Here is a 19,130-nt window from a genome sequence, read left to right on the forward strand (position 1 = left end):
GCAGGCACTTCAGTCTGAGAGGCAAAATGAGACCTTGTACAGAAAGAACACGTGCTGTGTATTATGAATTGCCTGTTTCACTGAGAAACAGCGTCCCCTTTGTTCTCTAAACTGTATCTTTTAAAATACTACCCTCCCTTTTTCTTCTCCTGCAGCAGGCGCAAATGTTTCAATGCAGCCCCTATCTACTCCGTCCCAGATTACAAGGTGGAAAAATGAACTCGGGACAACGATTGCTGAGCTCTTGCAGTCCTCCCGCATTGATAGGGCCCAGTTGAGTGCATGGAGGCAAACAATTGCAGAGTCGTGTAAAGCGTTACATGAATATGAAGAGAGGAAGGACGTGGGCGATGAGAGCAGGCAGGATGCTATGGTCAAGCTCATGGGGGAGCAAACTGATATGCTCCGCTGTATGGTGGATCTAATGCGGGAAAGGCAGCAAGACCATAGACTGCCACTGCAGCCCCTGGATAACCGCCCTCCCTCCTCCCCAAGTTCGATAGCCTCCTCACCCAGATGCCCAAGAACATGGCGGGGGGGAGGCTGTGGGGACCAACACAGTCAACCCCAGAGGATTGCACAAGCAGCAGAAAGCTGGCATATCCTAAATTTTGATTTGGTTTCTGGACTAGTCCTTCCCTCCTCCTCGTCCACCCCCCTAACCCAATACCCCCCTCTAGCTTCTGATTTCTCTCAATGTTTTGTGCAACAACTAATACAGAACGGTTTTTAAACAATTGTGACTTTATTTCCTTTCATATATATATAGGGGGGGGGCAGGTAACTTTAAGAGAAACAACAACGCCTCTCACAGCGTACCCTGGCCAGTCATGAAACTGGCTTTCAAAGCTTCTCTGATCTGCAGCGCGCCCTGCTGCGCTCTTCTAATCGCCCTGTTGTCTGGCTGTGTGAAACTTGTCGCCAGGCAAGTTGCCTCAACCTCCCACCCCGCCATAAATGTCTCCCCCTTACTCTCACAGATATTGTGGAGCACACAACAAGCAGCAATTACAATTGGAATATTGGTTGTGCTGAGATCTAACCGAGTCAGTAAACTACACCAGCGTGCTTTCAAACGTCCAAATGCACATTCTGCCACCTTTCTGCACTTGCTCAGCCTAGAGTTGAACTGCTCCTTACTACTGTCCAGGGTGCCTATGTACGGCTTCATGAGCCATGGCATTTAGGGGTAGTCTGGGTCCCCCAAGATAACTATAGGCATTTCAACATCCCCAACAGTAATTTTCGGTCTGGGAAGTAAGTTCCTTCCTGCAGCTGTTCAAACAGACCAAAGTTCCTGAAGATGCGAGCGTCATGCACCTTTCCAGGTCATCCCACACTGATGTCGGTGAAACTTTCCTTGTGATCCACCAGTGCTTGCAGCACCATGGAAAAGTACCCCTTGCGGTTTATGTACTGGCTGCCCTGATGTTCCAGGGCGAAGATGGGGATATGTGTTCCGTCTATTGCCCGCCGCACTTAGGGAATCCCAGCGCATTAAAGCCATCCACAATGGTCTGCACGTTTCCCAAAGTCACTCGCCTTGATAGCAGCTGGTCATTGATTGCATTGGCTACTTGCAGCACAGCAGCCCCCACAGTAGATTTCCCCACTCCAAACTGATTCCCGACTGACCGGTACCTGTTGGGCATTGCAAGCTTCCACAGGGCTATGGCCACTTGCTTCTCAACTGTGAGGGCTGCTCTCATTTTGGTGTCTTTCCGCTTCAGGGCAGGGGACAGCAAGTCACAAAGTTCCATGAAAGTGGCCTTACGCATATGAAAGTTTCGCAGCCACTGGGAATCATCCCATACCTGCAATACTATGCGGTCCCACCAGTCTGTGCTTGTTTCCTGGGCCCAGAATCGGCATTCCACCGCATGAACCTGCCCCATTAGCACCATGATCTCCCAATCGCCACATGCCGTGCCATCTGTGTCCGTGTCCTCATCAGTATAGTAATCGTGCTGTCATCACTTCCTTGACCAGTCTTGCAGGTACTGCACATACTGCTGGATAATGCATGAGGTATTTACAATGGTCAAAATGCAGCAGAGATCTGATCGGGCTCCATGGCTATGGCGCTTGCATGGGTAATCCTGGAAAAGGGGTGCGAAACGCAGGAGAGCAGAGTGGCAGCGGAAGCTGTGCTGTTTGGGTCACGGTAGCCGAACAAAGGCTGACAATGGTTGTCTTCTGTGGCTTTCACAGAGGTGGGAGCCCAGGACAGACAACATGGAGAAGCTTGCAAGCGTGGCAATAGCGGGAGAGCAGAGTTGGCGGCAGAAGCTGTGTTGCTCGATTCACAATGGCCGAGCAGAGTTGAGTTGGAGAGGTGGATTCATCGTAGCAGGAGAGCAGCGGTGCACCGTCTGCTGAAAGCAGTATGGCGTCTGCATGCCAAAAAGGGGCGAAACGATTGTCTGCCGTAGCTTTCTGGTGACACACACCCAGAAACACCCGCCAGAATGTTTTTGCCCCATCATGCTTAACTGGGAGCTTAACAGAGAATTCCAATGGGCGGCAGGGACTGTGGGAACTGTGGGATAGCTACCCACAGTGCACCGCTCTGACATTTGATGCCAGCCTTGGTACTGTGGACGCAATCTGCCAAATTCACCCGCTTTATTAGAGACACAGAAGACCGAACGTATAAAATAGCTTCCGAAAATTCAAATAGAATAATTTTGAAATAATTTTGTACTGTCAACGTACTGAGGGGTAGCAGTGCCATGAGAAAAAGACAGACGGAGCCTAGGAAAACCACCAGGCAAGAGAAGCTCAAGAGGCCTAAGCCTATTGAGGTGTCCTTGCAGCGCATCCTCAGGTTTCACACAGCTCAGGCTGAGGCCTGCCTCGGTCTGTGGAGCTCCATACTTGGCCAGGTTAGGTTTCTTCAAGGCCTGGTATGAGGCCTCCCTAATTTATGACTAGTTTCACCCCTAACTTGCACTCTGCACAGGCCACTAGGGCTAACCCCCTTAATCTTATTTTAAAAGAGCTATAAAATCATTAACAATCATGGGCCTCAGTTCCACACCTCATCAGAACAATGGCACCTCCATCAGCCCCTGGCACCACGCCAGAGCCCTGTTCCAACACCGACTCAGACAGAACACAGTGACTCCTAGTGAATTAACACCACTGTTTTCTGGACCTCCAGGGTTTTGCCCACAGATCCCCCTACTCAGCACTGAGGAGGCCTGATCCTTCCAAAGGTATGACATGTAATGTTAGGTCTCAGCAGCTGTCCCTTATGGGGTTGGTGATGGGATAAAGCACCAGGGTGACTAGGGGCCAGGACTACACCTGTACGGAGATGACGATGTCACCCGCATGAGGGGAGCTTGGGGATCTGTTGCTCTCTAGGGGCTGGTTCACATGGATGTTAATGAGTGTGCTACAGCCACTCCCTAGAGATGGTTAGTCCTTTTCGTTCAGAATCGCCTGGTTTTTGCTCTGAAGATCATGGAGTTTAAATCTCAGTGTGGGCCCAAGCAGGAGCAGTTAAAATTGCAAGCCAGAGATTGACATACAGGGCAAGGGGGTGCAGAGCAGTGGGACAGAAGACCAGACTAGCAGCATGTGTGTAGGTCAGAGTTAAGAGTACAAGCAGAGCTGTGGGGGAGGCGTGTTTGGCATCTGTTAGCATCAGGCTCAGGGGCCCGTTCTCCATCCCCCAGTCACAGGAGCAGTTTCTCTACACACCTTGCTTGCCCTGCCACAAAGATAAAGCATCTTTGAGTGAGTTTTACATTCCTCCCCCGATGCCCCCCCGCCCCAGTGTTCACAACACAACAGGGAAGTAGGGAAGAAGCAGAGATGGAGTTACCAACTCTCATCATGTTATTGTGAGTGATGCAATACTTTGTGCTTTTCTTAAAGCTCCAGCTCCTGGAGTCAGGTGAACATACCAGAACATCAGCTTTCCTTTTAAAAAAAGGGTTTCAAGCCTCATCTTTTTGTTTTATGTTTGTATGGCGCCTGGCCCAATGGGGTCCTGCTCCATGACCGGAGCTCTTAAGCACTGCAGGAATACAAATACATAATAACTGTAGAGACAGAGAAGCTTCAAAGCATGACCTCCGCAGATTCAAAAGCCAGAAAAGCATTTTAAAATAGCCACAAATTTGTTATTTTTAAAATCTCATGATTTTTAAGGGAAGCTCAGGAGTTTGGGGGGACTCATGATTTTTGAGCGCTCAGGGTTGGCGATATTCTCAGCAGTGAGAAGGGCAGAAAGAGTAAGGGAGATGAGACGGGGAGCCCCAACCCCAAAGAGCCAAAAATCAAGAGATTGCTGCAAAAATCATGAGATTTTTCACACAAAAAATACACTTGAGCGATTTTTTTCATAGGTTCATGGATTTTCAGGCCAGAAGGGACCCTTAGATCAACCAATCTGACCTCCAGCAGAGCACAGACCAGAGAATGTCACCCTGTTACCTCTGCATGGAGCCCGATAACTTGTGTCTAAGTAAAGCGTCTTCCAGACAGGCCGCCTGTGGGCTGGTCTACACTAGAAAGTTAGGTTGACCCAGGTGTGTCCCTCAGGGCTGTGAAAAATTCACCCTCCTGAGAGACGTAGTTAATCCAACCTCTCTCCCAGGGTAGATGCCATGAGCTCACTGGAAGAACTCTGCCATCGTCCTACCTCTCGGAGCGGTGGATTTACGACAGCGTTGCTGCAGTATGTCTCAGCACTACAGGGCAGCACTGCAGCTGTGTAGACATAGCCTGATTGAGACTCCATCACTTCCAGTGGTCGTCTGTTCCAAGGGTTAGTCACCCTTCAAAATGTGTGCCTTACGTCTACCTTAGATTTGGCCAAGGACGGTGGGTGAACCACAGGCTTGGGGAGGCTAGCCCCTGGCCCGGCCCACCCTTCAGCCTGAGGCCCCACCCCAAAGCCCAGAATCCCTCCCTTCCACAGCTACCAGACCCCCCTTCCAATCCCGGGTTGCCCAAGCACCACCAGCCCCAAAGCGCCAGGGCACACACACCCACCCAGAGCACCAGACAGGCTGCCCCATCAGCCCCGCAGCACTGGGTGGGTGGGCTGCTCCCCAGCACCAGACCACTGGGTGGGCGTCGGGCAGCCCTCCTTTTCCCCCCAGCCCTGGAGAACTGGGTGGTGCGGCCCCAGCCACCCCAAGTCCTAGCCGCCCTAGCCCCAGCCCCAGCCCAGCAGGCTTCCCGGAAGAGGAGCAGGCTGCTTGCCTGGGCTGGGGCCAACTACCAGCAGCAGAAGGAGGGGGCCTTGGGCGGAGCATGGGCAGGGCCACGCGGGGCTCTTTGCGGAGGTACAGCCTCCCCAGGCTATTGTACGCATCGTCCATGGATTTGGCTGGCTCCAACTTCCAACCGCTGGATCTTGTTCTACCCTTCTCCACTCGATTAAAGAGCCCTTTAATAGCCAGTCTTTTCGCCCTATGAATGTACTTGGGCACTGTACTTGAGCTACTTCTTGATCTCCTTTTCGATAACCTAAACTGACTGAGCACTGAGAATCTCTTGCTAGCCGGCACTTCTTCCAGCCGGCAAATTGCATTTGTGACTCTTCTCTGTATCCACTCCAGGTTTTCAATAACCTAATCCCACAGAACAAGAAAGAAAAAGGCCTCATTCAATACCATGGCCACCTACACACTGACTCGACCTTGTGCCTGCCCGCCCGCTTCGAATCATAGAATATCAGGCTTGGAAGGGACCTCAAGAGGTCATCTAGTCCAACCCCCTGCTCAGAGCAGGACCAATCCCCAACTAAATCATCCGATCCCAGAAGGATACACTGACTAGACCCCTCGATTCCAGGCAACTTGGCCTTCTGATTTTTGGGGCACTTGGCGTGTGCTTGAGCCCTGTTTTTAAGCTTTTCTCTGCAACTGTGCGGGCAAGAAACTTATTTTTCTTTTGAATGCACACTGAGGTTCTCAGCTAGTTCCTTGTTTCCAGGAGATGGGGCTTGAAATAAAACATCAGTTACCATGGGACTTGCAATAAAATCCTGAGAGTTGGCAACACTGAAAAGGTAGCGTAACAGGAGGCTTCAATGGGAGGGGGGTCTTAGGGCTGAAGGGTTCGATGGTTATGTTTCCCTTTCACCCTGAGCTTTGCACTTTTCACCCGGCCCCTCCCCACCACCAGGCAGCTCCCCAGGTGCTGCCTCTCTGCTCATCTGATTCACACCCCGCCCCCTCCCCACCACTCACTCACCCTACAAAGCCCCGCTCCCACAGCCTCTCCCCTTATGAGAAGTGGCTGCTAGACAGGGCTTCTTTCTTAGCATCTTCAGCCATGGGGCTGGCCTGTAGGTATTTTGTGGGCTTAGTGCTGCTCTGGTCCCTAAGGATAGCCCTTGGGCAGGGGGACTTCCACAGGATCAGTTTCTCTGTCTTGCAACATGAGTATGACTGTGGAGACTATGGGATGCAGCTGCTGGTCTTTCCCAGCCAGGGCCGCACCGTCCGCTTCAAAGTTGTGGGTAAGTAGCTGCCTGGCTGCTTCATGAGAAAGCTAAGAAGCCTCCTGCTCGTCTGCCCTCTTAGACATGCAGGAGGGTTTTATGGGTCTCTTGTGGAAACCTCTTACTTCTACAGTATGTAATGAGAGCTTTAGGAAGGGAACAAGAAGGTCCTACTCTAGTGCTTTTTGGTGGCCTGGCTCTTGCCCTCAAATCTTGAGTACCCTGGTCTCCTGAAGTGAGAGTCTGTGGCTTCTGTCCCCTGGAGATAGCCCTGACCGTTGAATCCAGGTAGCAAAGTCTTTCCTCACAACAGCCTGCTGACCGTGACCCACAAAATAGCAGAGGGTAAAGAGGGAACCCTGCTGGGGGGAGACTGTAAAAGGACATACCAAAATGTGGCTGGGTATCCCAAGCTCTGGTGTAACTCGGCCCTTTGAGCTCCAGACGCCTGGATCCTGCGCCCTCTGTGGGCGATCACCTCCCTGTTGTCATGCCCAAGCATGGGATGGGATGGCCTGGCCTGGCCTGGCTCGGCCACTCTCAGCCCTCCTTGTTAGGGGGCTTATTCCTTCACCCACTTACTTCCCTGGTCCTTCTCGCATGAACAGAGAGCAACAATACCCGAAGTCCAAAGATGCAAACAATTCAAAGTTTATTGGGGGGAACTTCCAGCAAGCATGATTGCAGTTTCCTTCCTTAGTGTCCTCCTTCCCAGCTCTGACACCACAGAGCCTTACACCTGTGTCCCTGTTCCCATTCCTGCCCATAGCCAAACATGATTCCAATTTCCGCACCCCTGTTCCCATCCCCTCCCACCCACGCCCACTCACTTCCTTATTGACTACAGATTATATAGTCAAACTTGAGTTCTGCTTAGCTATACCTTAACCAATCATTTTCCTGAAATGTAACTAACCAATCCTAACATATTGGTACATGATTATGTACCCAATTATATCCCACCACCTTAATGAGTTTACACCCAGCAAAATTAATTATACAGCAGACAGAAACCATCACAGAACCAGACAGAGATTATACAGACAGACAAACAATAGGAAAGTGGGAACTATAAATGACAAAACAATACAGAAGTGAGGATTTCACATCCCAGCTATTGATGAGTGAGTGCTTGCCAGACAGGATGCTATCAAACTAAGTTTCCTTTTACATTTTCTAGGCACTTCCCTTTCTCTGGAGGTGATAGGAATACAATCCTGTCCTGATAGTGCCTAACAGCACAATAGCACCTTATTTCAATGTGACTAGTTTGGAATGTGAGGATGTGACCGTTCGCTTCCCAGCTTATGGCTGCCTCTGTTGCTTAGCCAAAGGCCTTAGCCTAAGAACAGGGCCTCAGACTGTCACAGTAAGAGAAGGCCCTTACACCAGCAGACAGTGATTTTGATTCTTTCTCTTATACCTCTAGAACTAGCCAAGTGATAAGAATACACCTAAATTCTGAGAGTATAGGCCTTTACAGACAGGCCTGAACATCTATATCCTAACACTCCTGGCTCTAGGTCAGACTTGGTAAATGACGGCCGTCCTGTATCTTTGGAGCTGCTTCCCACCATGCTAAACTCCACTAAACTGAAGGATGTGACAAACCACAGTCGCTGTTCCAAACATGGCTACTTGGCTAAGCTTCATCAAGGGCTTTAACTCTTCCTTACCCACGACCTGTATGACTCTCCACAGATGAGTTTGGGACACCCTTCGAAGTTACCAACTGCTCCATTTGTCTCCATTGGGTCACATCTGGCGAGCAAGGAGCGATGATCTTCTCAGCTGGCTACAATGGCCGTCATGTGCAGAAGAAGGTGAGGGGGGTTGGCACACCTCACCCCAGTGTACCTGAGAAACAACAGAAGCTGGAGATGGGTCCATACCTGCAGTCACAGCAGCCTGTGCAGCTGGGGGGCGCTGCGCTTAGCGCCTACAGAGTCTGTTAGGCCACAATACTGACTGATTGGTGTCTCTTCATTGCAGGATGGGCGTAACCACCTGCAAGTCCGAGTGGAGGAACTGCTGAGCGCCAGGGCCGTCGCTGCCACCTATGATGTGAACATGACCTGCCCCAAGCCCACTGAACGTGACTTAACCCCAGAGGAGACCATGCGCCCGGTGCCCCAGCCGCAGCCGGGCCTGGTGCGCCCGGTGCCCCAGCCGCAGCCGGGCCTGGTGCGCCCGGTGCCCCAGCCGCAGCCGGGCCTGGTGCGCCCGGTGCCCCAGCCGCAGCCGGGCCTGGTGCGCCCGGTGCCCCAGCCGCAGCCGGGCCTGGTGCGCCCGGTGCCCCAGCCGCAGCCGGGCCTGGTGCGCCCGGTGCCCCAGCCGCAGCCGGGCCTGGTGCGCCCGGTGCCCCAGCCGCAGCCGGGCCTGGTGCGCCCGGTGCCCCAGCCGCAGCCGGGCCTGGTGCGCCCGGTGCCCCAGCCGCAGCCGGGCCTGGTGCGCCCGGTGCCCCAGCCGCAGCCGGGCCTGGTGCGCCCGGTGCCCCAGCCGCAGCCGGGCCTGGTGCGCCCGGTGCCCCAGCCGCAGCCGGGCCTGGTGCGCCCGGTGCCCCAGCCGCAGCCGGGCCTGGTGCGCCCGGTGCCCCAGCCGCAGCCGGGCCTGGTGCGCCCGGTGCCCCAGCCGCAGCCGGGCCTGGTGCGCCCGGTGCCCCAGCCGCAGCCGGGCCTGGTGCGCCCGGTGCCCCAGCCGCAGCCGGGCCTGGTGCGCCCGGTGCCCCAGCCGCAGCCGGGCCTGGTGCGCCCGGTGCCCCAGCCGCAGCCGGGCCTGGTGCGCCCGGTGCCCCAGCCGCAGCCGGGCCTGGTGCGCCCGGTGCCCCAGCCGCAGCCGGGCCTGGTGCGCCCGGTGCCCCAGCCGCAGCCGGGCCTGGTGCGCCCGGTGCCCCAGCCGCAGCCGGGCCTGGTGCGCCCGGTGCCCCAGCCGCAGCCGGGCCTGGTGCGCCCGGTGCCCCAGCCGCAGCCGGGCCTGGTGCGCCCGGTGCCCCAGCCGCAGCCGGGCCTGGTGCGCCCGGTGCCCCAGCCGCAGCCGGGCCTGGTGCGCCCGGTGCCCCAGCCGCAGCCGGGCCTGGTGCGCCCGGTGCCCCAGCCGCAGCCGGGCCTGGTGCGCCCGGTGCCCCAGCCGCAGCCGGGCCTGGTGCGCCCGGTGCCCCAGCCGCAGCCGGGCCTGGTGCGCCCGGTGCCCCAGCCGCAGCCGGGCCTGGTGCGCCCGGTGCCCCAGCCGCAGCCGGGCCTGGTGCGCCCGGTGCCCCAGCCGCAGCCGGGCCTGGTGCGCCCGGTGCCCCAGCCGCAGCCGGGCCTGGTGCGCCCGGTGCCCCAGCCGCAGCCGGGCCTGGTGCGCCCGGTGCCCCAGCCGCAGCCGGGCCTGGTGCGCCCGGTGCCCCAGCCGCAGCCGGGCCTGGTGCGCCCGGTGCCCCAGCCGCAGCCGGGCCTGGTGCGCCCGGTGCCCCAGCCGCAGCCGGGCCTGGTGCGCCCGGTGCCCCAGCCGCAGCCGGGCCTGGTGCGCCCGGTGCCCCAGCCGCAGCCGGGCCTGGTGCGCCCGGTGCCCCAGCCGCAGCCGGGCCTGGTGCGCCCGGTGCCCCAGCCGCAGCCGGGCCTGGTGCGCCCGGTGCCCCAGCCGCAGCCGGGCCTGGTGCGCCCGGTGCCCCAGCCGCAGCCGGGCCTGGTGCGCCCGGTGCCCCAGCCGCAGCCGGGCCTGGTGCGCCCGGTGCCCCAGCCGCAGCCGGGCCTGGTGCGCCCGGTGCCCCAGCCGCAGCCGGGCCTGGTGCGCCCGGTGCCCCAGCCGCAGCCGGGCCTGGTGCGCCCGGTGCCCCAGCCGCAGCCGGGCCTGGTGCGCCCGGTGCCCCAAATATATCCTCCACCAAGCAACATAGGTGTGTGGGGGTGTCTGTGACCTCTAACTGGTTTGAGTGCATGTGGGTCCCCTCTAATGGAAGGTTTCATGCTCCACTCCTGACTCCTGTGGTGGCCTTCAGAGGAGCTGAACCTAGTCTCTTGCTTGTGGCTGCCATGTTAGAGCTGGTGTTGACAGTGTTGTAAGCCATAATCAAAAATGAGATTCGTTTAGAAATCATGCTCTTCCCCCACCCGCCCCCAGTTTATTTGAAGGGGAAGGGGTGGCTATTTGCCTTCTGGTTTTTCAAAGTTTAGGGGGAAGGCACTTGCTTCCAAAGTCTGAGCTTCTTTGGCACAAAATCCAGTCACACATGCACCAATGTGTCCTTGCCATTGGCTGCTCAGAGGGGCTTCCCCTGTTCCTCCAGTATCCCAGGGTTTGGGATCTGATGTTGTATCCCTTCATATCTCACCCCCACATCTGCTTGCAATCTGTCTCCTTCACACACACAACCCAAGTGTCTCTCACAGGCTCTTCTCAGCTCTTAGTCCCTCACTCTCCTAGAGTCCTGTCTAGCCCTCCCCCTAAACCAGAGTGGCATCCACTTTGCCTGTAGGTACAGCTTCAGTCTCATGAAAGAAATTCGCAGCCATGTTTATGAGGGACACTTTCCTCTGATCGGCTATGGGGAAATGGTGGCCAACCTGCTAGCTTCTGCCCCATCGTCCGTAAAGGGAGATGGTGACTTCAATAAAGGAAAAATTCATAGAGCAGGCGTCTGCTCACTATTTCATGAGATGGCTCGAGAAACCCACCTCAGAACTGCTAAGTGATAAATTACAGTTGACCACACTGCTGGCTGTGTTGAGGGGGCTGTAGGGTGCAGGTGGGGGCTCTCCTCTGACACAGCAGCAGATCAGGAGCCTGAATTTCCAAGTGACATGTTAAGCCTGCTATCAGAGAAGGGCAACATGCTACATCTGGAGGACAGGGGTGGGGATCTGAGCCCAATGCTGTCTGAGGTGGTATGTGGTTTGAGGTTATGGTTGTGGGGGGCAGGGTGAGCTGGGATGGAGGACCACTGTGGGAGCTCTTGCAGCCCTTTGGGGAAGGGGAGGAGGGTTGGACTGGTGTTGAGGTCAGCCACTTGTCCAGAGGTCACTACAGATCTTAAAAAGTCTCTGGGGAAGGGTCTCTTGTGATCTCTTTAGAGGCTCTCTAGCTCTCCTTAATCCACACCCTGCTGTTCTAGGGGCGCATCTCACAGAGGAGCAGTGCCGTGTGGTGGCTGGGAAGATGCCCTGTGCGGATGCCCCAGGCCAAGCTGCTTGCTTCCAGGCTGGCTGCTGTTATGATGAGACTGACCTCACCACTCCCTGCTACTTTGGCAACACAGGTGGGAGACCTGCCCTCATGTCAGGTTATGGAGCCTTTTGTCATCTCTGTCCTGGGAAGCTTGGTGACACACCGTACGTCTCAGATGAGTTTGGTCACCACCTACTAGCATGGTGAACTAGACTTGGATGCAATGTCTTTGTAACTCTCACCCTAGGCTGCAGCTGGCATCAGTTGTGTGCAAAGGGGTTCCTTCCTACATCACGGTCTCTCCTCAGTTGCCTAATGCCTGGCAGATCTTGAGAGCCAACACCAAATGTGTGGTGGCAGAGGAAGACCCATCAGACGGTACAGGCTGGTGCTCCATCATCAGATCGATGGATAACTCTGCCGGCTTGTGTCTCGTTCCTGCACAACATGAGCTGCAATCATGCTGTCTCAGACAAACCCACTTACCCCCATGGGGCTTCATTTGATAGATTCCAAAGCCAGAAGGGACCATTGTGATCACTAGTCTGATTTCCTGTATAACACAAGCTATAGGATTTCCCTGAAATAATTCCTCCAGCAGATCTCTTGGCAGACATCCAGTCTTGCCTTGTCAGTGATGGAGAATCCACCATGACCCTGGACAAACCATTCCAAGAGTTAACTACCCTCGCTCTCAGATCTACACCTTATTTAAATACTTAGACTGTAATCAAGTCACCCCTTAACCTTCTCTCTGTCTAAAGAGACAGAATTTGGTCACTACAAGGCCTGTTTTCTAATATTTCTCATGGCTCTTCTCCAATCTATCATCCTGAGTGTGGCATGGAACTCTTGCCCAATTCCTCTACCAGGAACATCTATACTTAATCCTGCTCCTTTGTGTTGCAGTCACTGTTCAGTGCCTCCTGGATGGTCACTTTGTTCTGGTGGTCTCCAGGGACATGTCTGATCACCCCATCATCCTGGAGAGTGTCCGGCTAGCCTATGCCCAGGCAGGGTGTGACCCCATCAGGATGACTGAGGCTTTTGTGATCTTCCGCTTCCCCCTCATGCAGTGCGGCACCACAGTCCAGGTGAGGGGACACCCACGGGAAGCCAGGGTGAGTGCTCTGCTCAGGGGTTTGGGGGACTAACCTGCCCCATGTCTCCACTCTTCCAGGTGATCCATGACAAACTGATCTATGAGAACCAGCTGATCTCTGGCATCGACATCCGGACTGGGCCGGACGGCTCCATCACCCGGGACAGCACCTTCATGTAAGTTGGCCTGCTCTGTTGACTAGCAAGGAAGTGATGGTGAGCAGTCTTCAGCCCTTCCACAGTGGAAGCGTGAGGCCAGATCCTTTCCCCTGGCAAAGATCTGATCCATCAATTTTCCAGCAGCCTCTCCTGACCACCAAAGGACTTAGGGGATGTTCTACAGGTATGGATTCCCTGCAGTCACAGACATCCCCTTTTCTGAGTGGGGCAATGCACCTGATCCCTAATGGGGCATGGGGCAAAATCTTGCTTTGTGAAGGGAAGGACACTCTGTGCAGCTGACTGTCCAAGAGTCAGGGTTTTACGTTGTCTGATCAAATGCCAACATTGGTCAGCCTCACCTCAGTCCCTGGAAAAATCCTGCAGCAGGTTGTCAAGGAATCCATTCTGAAGCACTCGGAGGAGAGGAAGGTGATCAGGACCAGCCAAAATGGATTCACCAAGGGCAAGTCGTGCCTGACCAACCTGATTGCTTTTTATGATGAGAACTGGCTCTGCGCATGTGGGGAAAGCGGTGGACATGATATACCTTGACTCTAACAAAGTTTGTTACAGTCTCCCACAGTGTTCTTGACAGCAAGTTAAAGAAGTAGGGGCTGGATGAATGAATTAAAGGTGGCTCGAAAGCTGGCTAGATCATCAAGGTCAACGGGTAGCAATCAACAGCTCTGTCTAGTTGGCAGCTGGTATCAAGCGGCATGCCCCAGGCGTCTGTCCTGGGGTTGGTTTTGTTCATTATCATTAATGATCTGGATGATGGGATGGCTTGCTGAGGGTGTAAGTTAATGGATAACACTAAGTTGGGGGGAGAGATGTAGAAAAATTGAAAATTGGGCTAAAAGAAATCTGAGCTTCAATAAGGACGAGTGCAGAGTCCTGCACTTAGGAGGGAAGAATCCCATTCACTGGTACAGGCTGGGGACCGACTGGCTAAGCAGCAGTTCTACAGACAAGGACCTGGGGATTACAGTGTACGAGCAGCTGGCTACGAATGAATAGTGGGCCCTTCTTGCCAAGAAAGCTACTGGTATATTGGGGTGCATTAGTAGGAGCATTGCCAGCAGATGGAGGGAAGTGACGATTCCCCTCTCACCAGCAGTGGTGAAGCCCATCTGGAGTACTGTGTCCAGTTTTGGGCCCTCACCAACAGAAAGGATGTGGAAAAATTGGGAGATTGCCCAGCAGAGGGCAACAAAAATGATTAGGGGGTTGGGGCACATAACTTACGAGGAGAGGCTGAGGGACCTGGGCTTATTTAGTCTGCAGAAGAGACAAGTGAGGGGGGATTTGATAGCAGCCTTCCCCTACCTGAAGGGGTTCCAAGGAGGATGGAGCTTGGCTGTTCTCGGTGATGGCGGATGACCGAACAAGGAGCAATGGTCTCAAGCTGCAGTGGTGGAAGTCTAGGATGGCTATTGGGGACGGGACTATCCCTCTAGGAGGGTGGTGAAGCACTGGAATGGGTTACCTAGGGAAGTGGCAGAATCTCCATCCTTAGAGGTTCTGAATACCTGGCTTGACCAAGCCCTGGCTGGGATGATTTAGTTGGGGTTGGTCCCGCTTTGAGCAGCAGGTTGGACTAGCTGACCACCTGAGGGCTCTTCCAATCCTAATCTTATGATTGTAAATGCCACTTGCTGTGCGATCTCCAATGACAAGTAGGCACAGCCAGCCTGACCCGAGAAGGGCTCCATGGGGCCACCCTGAGGGACTAATAACTCCCTACAGGGTTGGTAGAAAGAAAGCTTGATGTAGGGACTGTTGCCCCCTTACTAACATTCAGTGAGGTGTACTGGTTGGCTAGCTCCCAGTACTAAAAGGGGAAGGATCTCTGGGAAATCAGGACCCTGAGAGTGACAGTCCCCAGGAACAATGGGGAGAGGCCAGTGCTCCAGGTCAGCCTAACTGACAGGGTGGGCAGGCTAATCAGAGTCAGGAGGCCAGGGAGGTCCTGTCCTCCGTGTGAGCTGGATTTGCCTGGGTCACACAGTCAGGTCATGTGTTTCCTTTAACCTTTCCCATGTTTCCTTCTTTCTAAAATAGTTGATTAGATAACTTGCATTTGCTTTACCTTGTATGTAATGGTCATGGGTCAGAAGTGCCCAGTGCAGAGAGAGTACCCCGGAGTGGGGACACCCTAGCCCCAGTCCTAGGTGACCACAGCAGGGTTGGGGGTCGACCCCCCCCCCCCGAATCCTGGGCCTAGCCTTGTTGGGGTTATGAGGACTCTGCCAGACAGGAGAGTGGAGGGGAGCCCTGAAGGGCAGGGAGGCCACTGGATAAAGGAAGTGGGAGCGAGGACTCGGATCCTTTCGCTAGCCCACTTCACCGGGGTAGTGCAGAAGCCAGGAAAGTTCCCCACAAGAGCAGGACTATTCCCCTGCTTACATTGAGAATGCTGCCGAAAGAGATGTGAGGACAAGTAAGCAGGTGCTTCTAGCCTGTCTGAGAAGGCCCCCATGTGGCCGTGCTCAGACACTCCTGCTGAGTCCCTGAGTTGGAGGGAAGAACATCTGAGTTGCTAAAAGGGTTGATCCACTTGCATCCTTGGATGTCTCCCATCCAAGTACTGATAGGGCCTGATCCTGCTTGTCTCGAGCACTAATAAGGTCACTGCCAGACACCATGTGGCCTCAAGCTGAAGTCACAGAGCATCAGCCCCTGTCTCCTCCCTCTGCTCTCTCCTGTGCAGCCTCCATGCTCGCTGCATCTACAATGCCAGTGACTTTCTGCCAGTCCAGGTCGAGGTCTTCTTGCCCCCCACACCTGCTCCAGTCACCCAGGCAGGACCCCTCCGGCTTGAGCTGCGCATCGCCACAGGTAGGTGACCCCTCACTCCAGCACGGAGATCCCATCCCCCTGAAGGACCACAGGTGTCTCAGCTCTGCTCTCCTCCTACCCTCTCCCCCACAGACCCGAGCTACAGATCCTATCTCTCGGAGAGAGACTACCCTGTGGTGAAGGTGCTCAGGGACCCTGTCTACATGGAGGTTCGCATCCTGCACAGAACAGACCCGTCCCTGGTTCTGGTTCTGCACCAGTGCTGGGCCACCCCAAGCGCTAACCCCCTGCAGCAGCCGCAGTGGCCCATCCTGGTGGACGGGTGAGTGGCTGGGATGGAGGGGGAGCATGGCTTGGGGAGGAGGAAGGCGGTTTCCTTGGTCCACCCTTCTCTTATGTCTTGCTCCCAGGTGCCCGTTCCTGGGAGACAACTACAGAACCCAGCTTGTGCCCGTGGGCCCTGCCTCATCTGAGCTGCCCTTCCCGACTCACCACCAGCGCTTCGTCCTCTCCACTTTTGCCTTTGTGGACTCCGCCTCCCAGGTGGCACTTGAGGGAGAGGTGAGAAGGGGCCCACATATAAAGCGGGTGAGGAGGGGGAAGTCGGAGTGCAGGGGCAGGAGCTCCTATTTTAGTCAGGTCCTGACCTCCTCAGTCTCTGCTGAGGCGCTGCACATGCAGAACCAAACCGATAGCTGTGGATCTACTTCCTGCCTCCTACCAGCACTGGCCAGTCACTCACTAACTCCATTCTCACTTGTGTGGATTTTAGGTGTACATTTACTGTAGCGCCTCAGCTTGCTACCCCTCCCGGCTGGAGCCCTGCAGGACCCTGTGCCCATCAGGAGCTGCTACAAGTAAGTCGGAGTGGTCTGAAATCCATGTGGGTTTCTACAAGCTCCCATCCCAAATACCAGAGGACTCATAGTGAACAGAGATCTGCCTGTCCTGCTATATCAGAGGTGGGCAAACTACCACCCACAGGACCATCCTGCCCAGCCCCTGAGTTCCCGGCCGGGGAGGCAAGCCCCCAGCCCCTCCTGTGCTGTCCCTCTCCCTCGCAGCCTCAGCACGCCTCCAGCACTCTGCTCCGGTAGGAGCTGTGAGCTCCCACTGCTCTGAGCAGCATCATAAGGGGGTTGGGATTGGAGAAGGGGCAGAGGGTGTCAGGGGGCAGTCGGGACAGGGGCTGGTTGGATTGGGCAGAGGTTCGGGGGGGCAGTCAGGGGGCATTGGATAGTCATTGGAGTCCAGCAGGGGCTGTCAGGGAGCGGGGGGTTGGATAGGGGTGTGGTCCCATTGGGCAGTTAGGGGCAGGGGTCCTGGGAGGGGGCAGTCAGGAGACAAGGAGTTGGGGGGCAGAGGGGGTTTCTGAGGTGGGCAGTCGGGGGGCAGGAATTGGGAGGGAGCCAGGCTCTTTGGGGAGGCACAGCCTTCCCTACCTGGCCCTCCATATAGTTTTACAGTGCTAATGTGGCCCTCAGGCCAAAAAGTTTGCCCAGCCCTGTGCTATACACTGACTGCAAGGCGTTCAGCCCAGCTCGTTATGTACCTCTACCATGTCCTGTAGCGCTAGCTAGGGTATGATGGGCTAAGACGAAGAGGTAAATGGCCTAATCTCCTACAACTGCCCTATGTAGGAGACAATACTAGAAATTGCCTCTGGAGAGTGGAGTGTCTGCTGCTCCTGATGAAATGGCCTTTCTTCCCAACTTCTCCCACACTTCAAATAAGCAATTCAGGAAGATCTAATACCTGGTACCACAACCTGTCAGGAGGCCTGTAAGGACTCATGGTTGAGTCCATGGTGACGCTGCATTTCATCACGATGGGCCCTCTGGTTGTGAGTGCGCTGGACAGACAGCTCCCTAACTCTCCATTCCATCTGCCAGGAGGCCGCCGGTTCCTGGATATCAACAATGGGACAGGAGAGCCCCAGGACCTGGTGAGTTCTCCTGGCCCTGTGATCTTCCAGGAGAGCCCTGAGCCGTGGAGAGAGCACGTCTATGAGAACAAGGGTGAGGTTTCTGTTAAACCCTAGTAGGACAACTGGCATCTTGCACAGTAACCTGGAATACAGCAAGTCAATGCTGTCTAGGGGGTTCTAATATAAATGTTCATGGGGGGAGGGGGGCTACATGCAGAAGTCACTCCTTGATGATCCATATGTAAGCTAATGCTGGCTGACACCATACCTGTGAGTGCTTCCTATGAGTGGGCCAATGGTGGGTTATATCCTTATCCTATGGACATTCATAGGATGTCTCAAAAACCAGCAAACTTGGGGAAAGCGGGGGGGACACTATGGCACCTCAGTGGTGACTTGTATGCCCTGAGCCTCTGTGGCACTCAATGCACTGGGGCTAGCATTGCCTCAGCCATCCAATAGAGGGCAATCAATGGGATGGTGGTGCTGGCTCACAGTCTAAAAAGTGAGTTGACAATTCAAGTATCTTTCTGATGAAGGCTGGCCTAAGCGGTAGGGGGAGCACCACTGGGGCAGGGAAGTCTAGGTGTCATCTCCACACTTTAGACCCTACAGAAATCTGGATTGTCTTAACCTCTCCTCCTCCTCCTTCAGACCCTGTCTCCAGACTAGACCTGACCCTGGTGCTTCTGGCCATGCTTTCATTGGTGGCTGTGGCTTCTCTCGTTACTGTGACACTACTCCATAGGAGAAGCAGCTGGATGACAAGGTCCCAAATCTTCCATGGCAGATGACTGTAAAATAAGGGAGAGGAGCAGAAATAAAATCTCTGGAGTGCACTAATGTCTTGTGGTAGCATGTGTCCCTCTGGGGGAGGGAACAGCAGTTGTTGAGGCCAGGGGTCTGCTACTAGCCTTGTAGCTCTTCCCCATTCAGCAGCAGAACAGACCTCTCTGCAGGGATAGACACCAGAATAGGATGTGGCATAGAGGACAGGAAGAAGACTGCAAGCTAGCACTAGACAAGGTAAATCAAATGGCTTTCTCTCACTCCTGGGGTCCTATCTGGGGGGAGGGGAAGCCACTCAGCCGAACTAGAGACTTTTTGATTAACTTTACTGTGAATAGCTGGATTCTAACTCCCCTGGGCACGCAATAAGAACTACTGGCGCTTGCCAGTCTCACATGAAGTCCATGTGAGCCAGCTGGGGGACACGCCTAAGTCTGGTAACTAGAAACCCTTGTGTCTTCTGTGGGGGCTGTGGCAGGAGGTGGAGAAGATTTCCCCATTGTGTTAGTGACTGGGAAACCTGATGCTTCAAGACCTTAAGCATCCTGCCTGAGAGCTGGGATCTGCCCCATAACTGGTATCTCCTGCTTCTTGACCCTTAAGCTATATCTCTGGGGCACTCCAAAGCATGGCTGTAGTGCGCACACACAGACCCAAGTGAGCTAGCTTTCATCAAGCTAGTTGAAATAACGGTAGTGGAAGCATGGCCTATACAAGACTAGCTGGGACTCTGGGTCGTAC

General features: G+C 55.0%; 1 protein-coding gene across 1 annotated transcript; it reads left to right on the forward strand.

Moving 5' to 3' along the window:
- The first annotated feature begins 6,251 nt into the window (after positions 1 to 6,251).
- LOC311521506 (zona pellucida sperm-binding protein 1-like) lies at positions 6,252 to 18,429 on the forward strand. The gene is given in 13 exon segments (XM_084629832.1): positions 6,252 to 6,484; positions 8,168 to 8,289; positions 8,459 to 9,056; positions 9,059 to 9,079; positions 11,559 to 11,702; positions 12,521 to 12,705; positions 12,792 to 12,889; positions 15,585 to 15,712; positions 15,806 to 15,995; positions 16,084 to 16,234; positions 16,446 to 16,530; positions 17,566 to 17,691; positions 18,255 to 18,429. Coding segments are annotated over 13 exon segments (2,175 nt in total). The 5' UTR covers positions 6,252 to 6,297; the 3' UTR covers positions 18,395 to 18,429.
- Positions 18,430 to 19,130: the final 701 nt, after the last annotated feature.

This window comes from Lepidochelys olivacea (assembly GCF_965140295.1).
Source record: "Lepidochelys olivacea isolate rLepOli2 genome assembly, chromosome: 6".
Classification (NCBI taxonomy): Eukaryota; Metazoa; Chordata; order Testudines; family Cheloniidae; genus Lepidochelys; species Lepidochelys olivacea.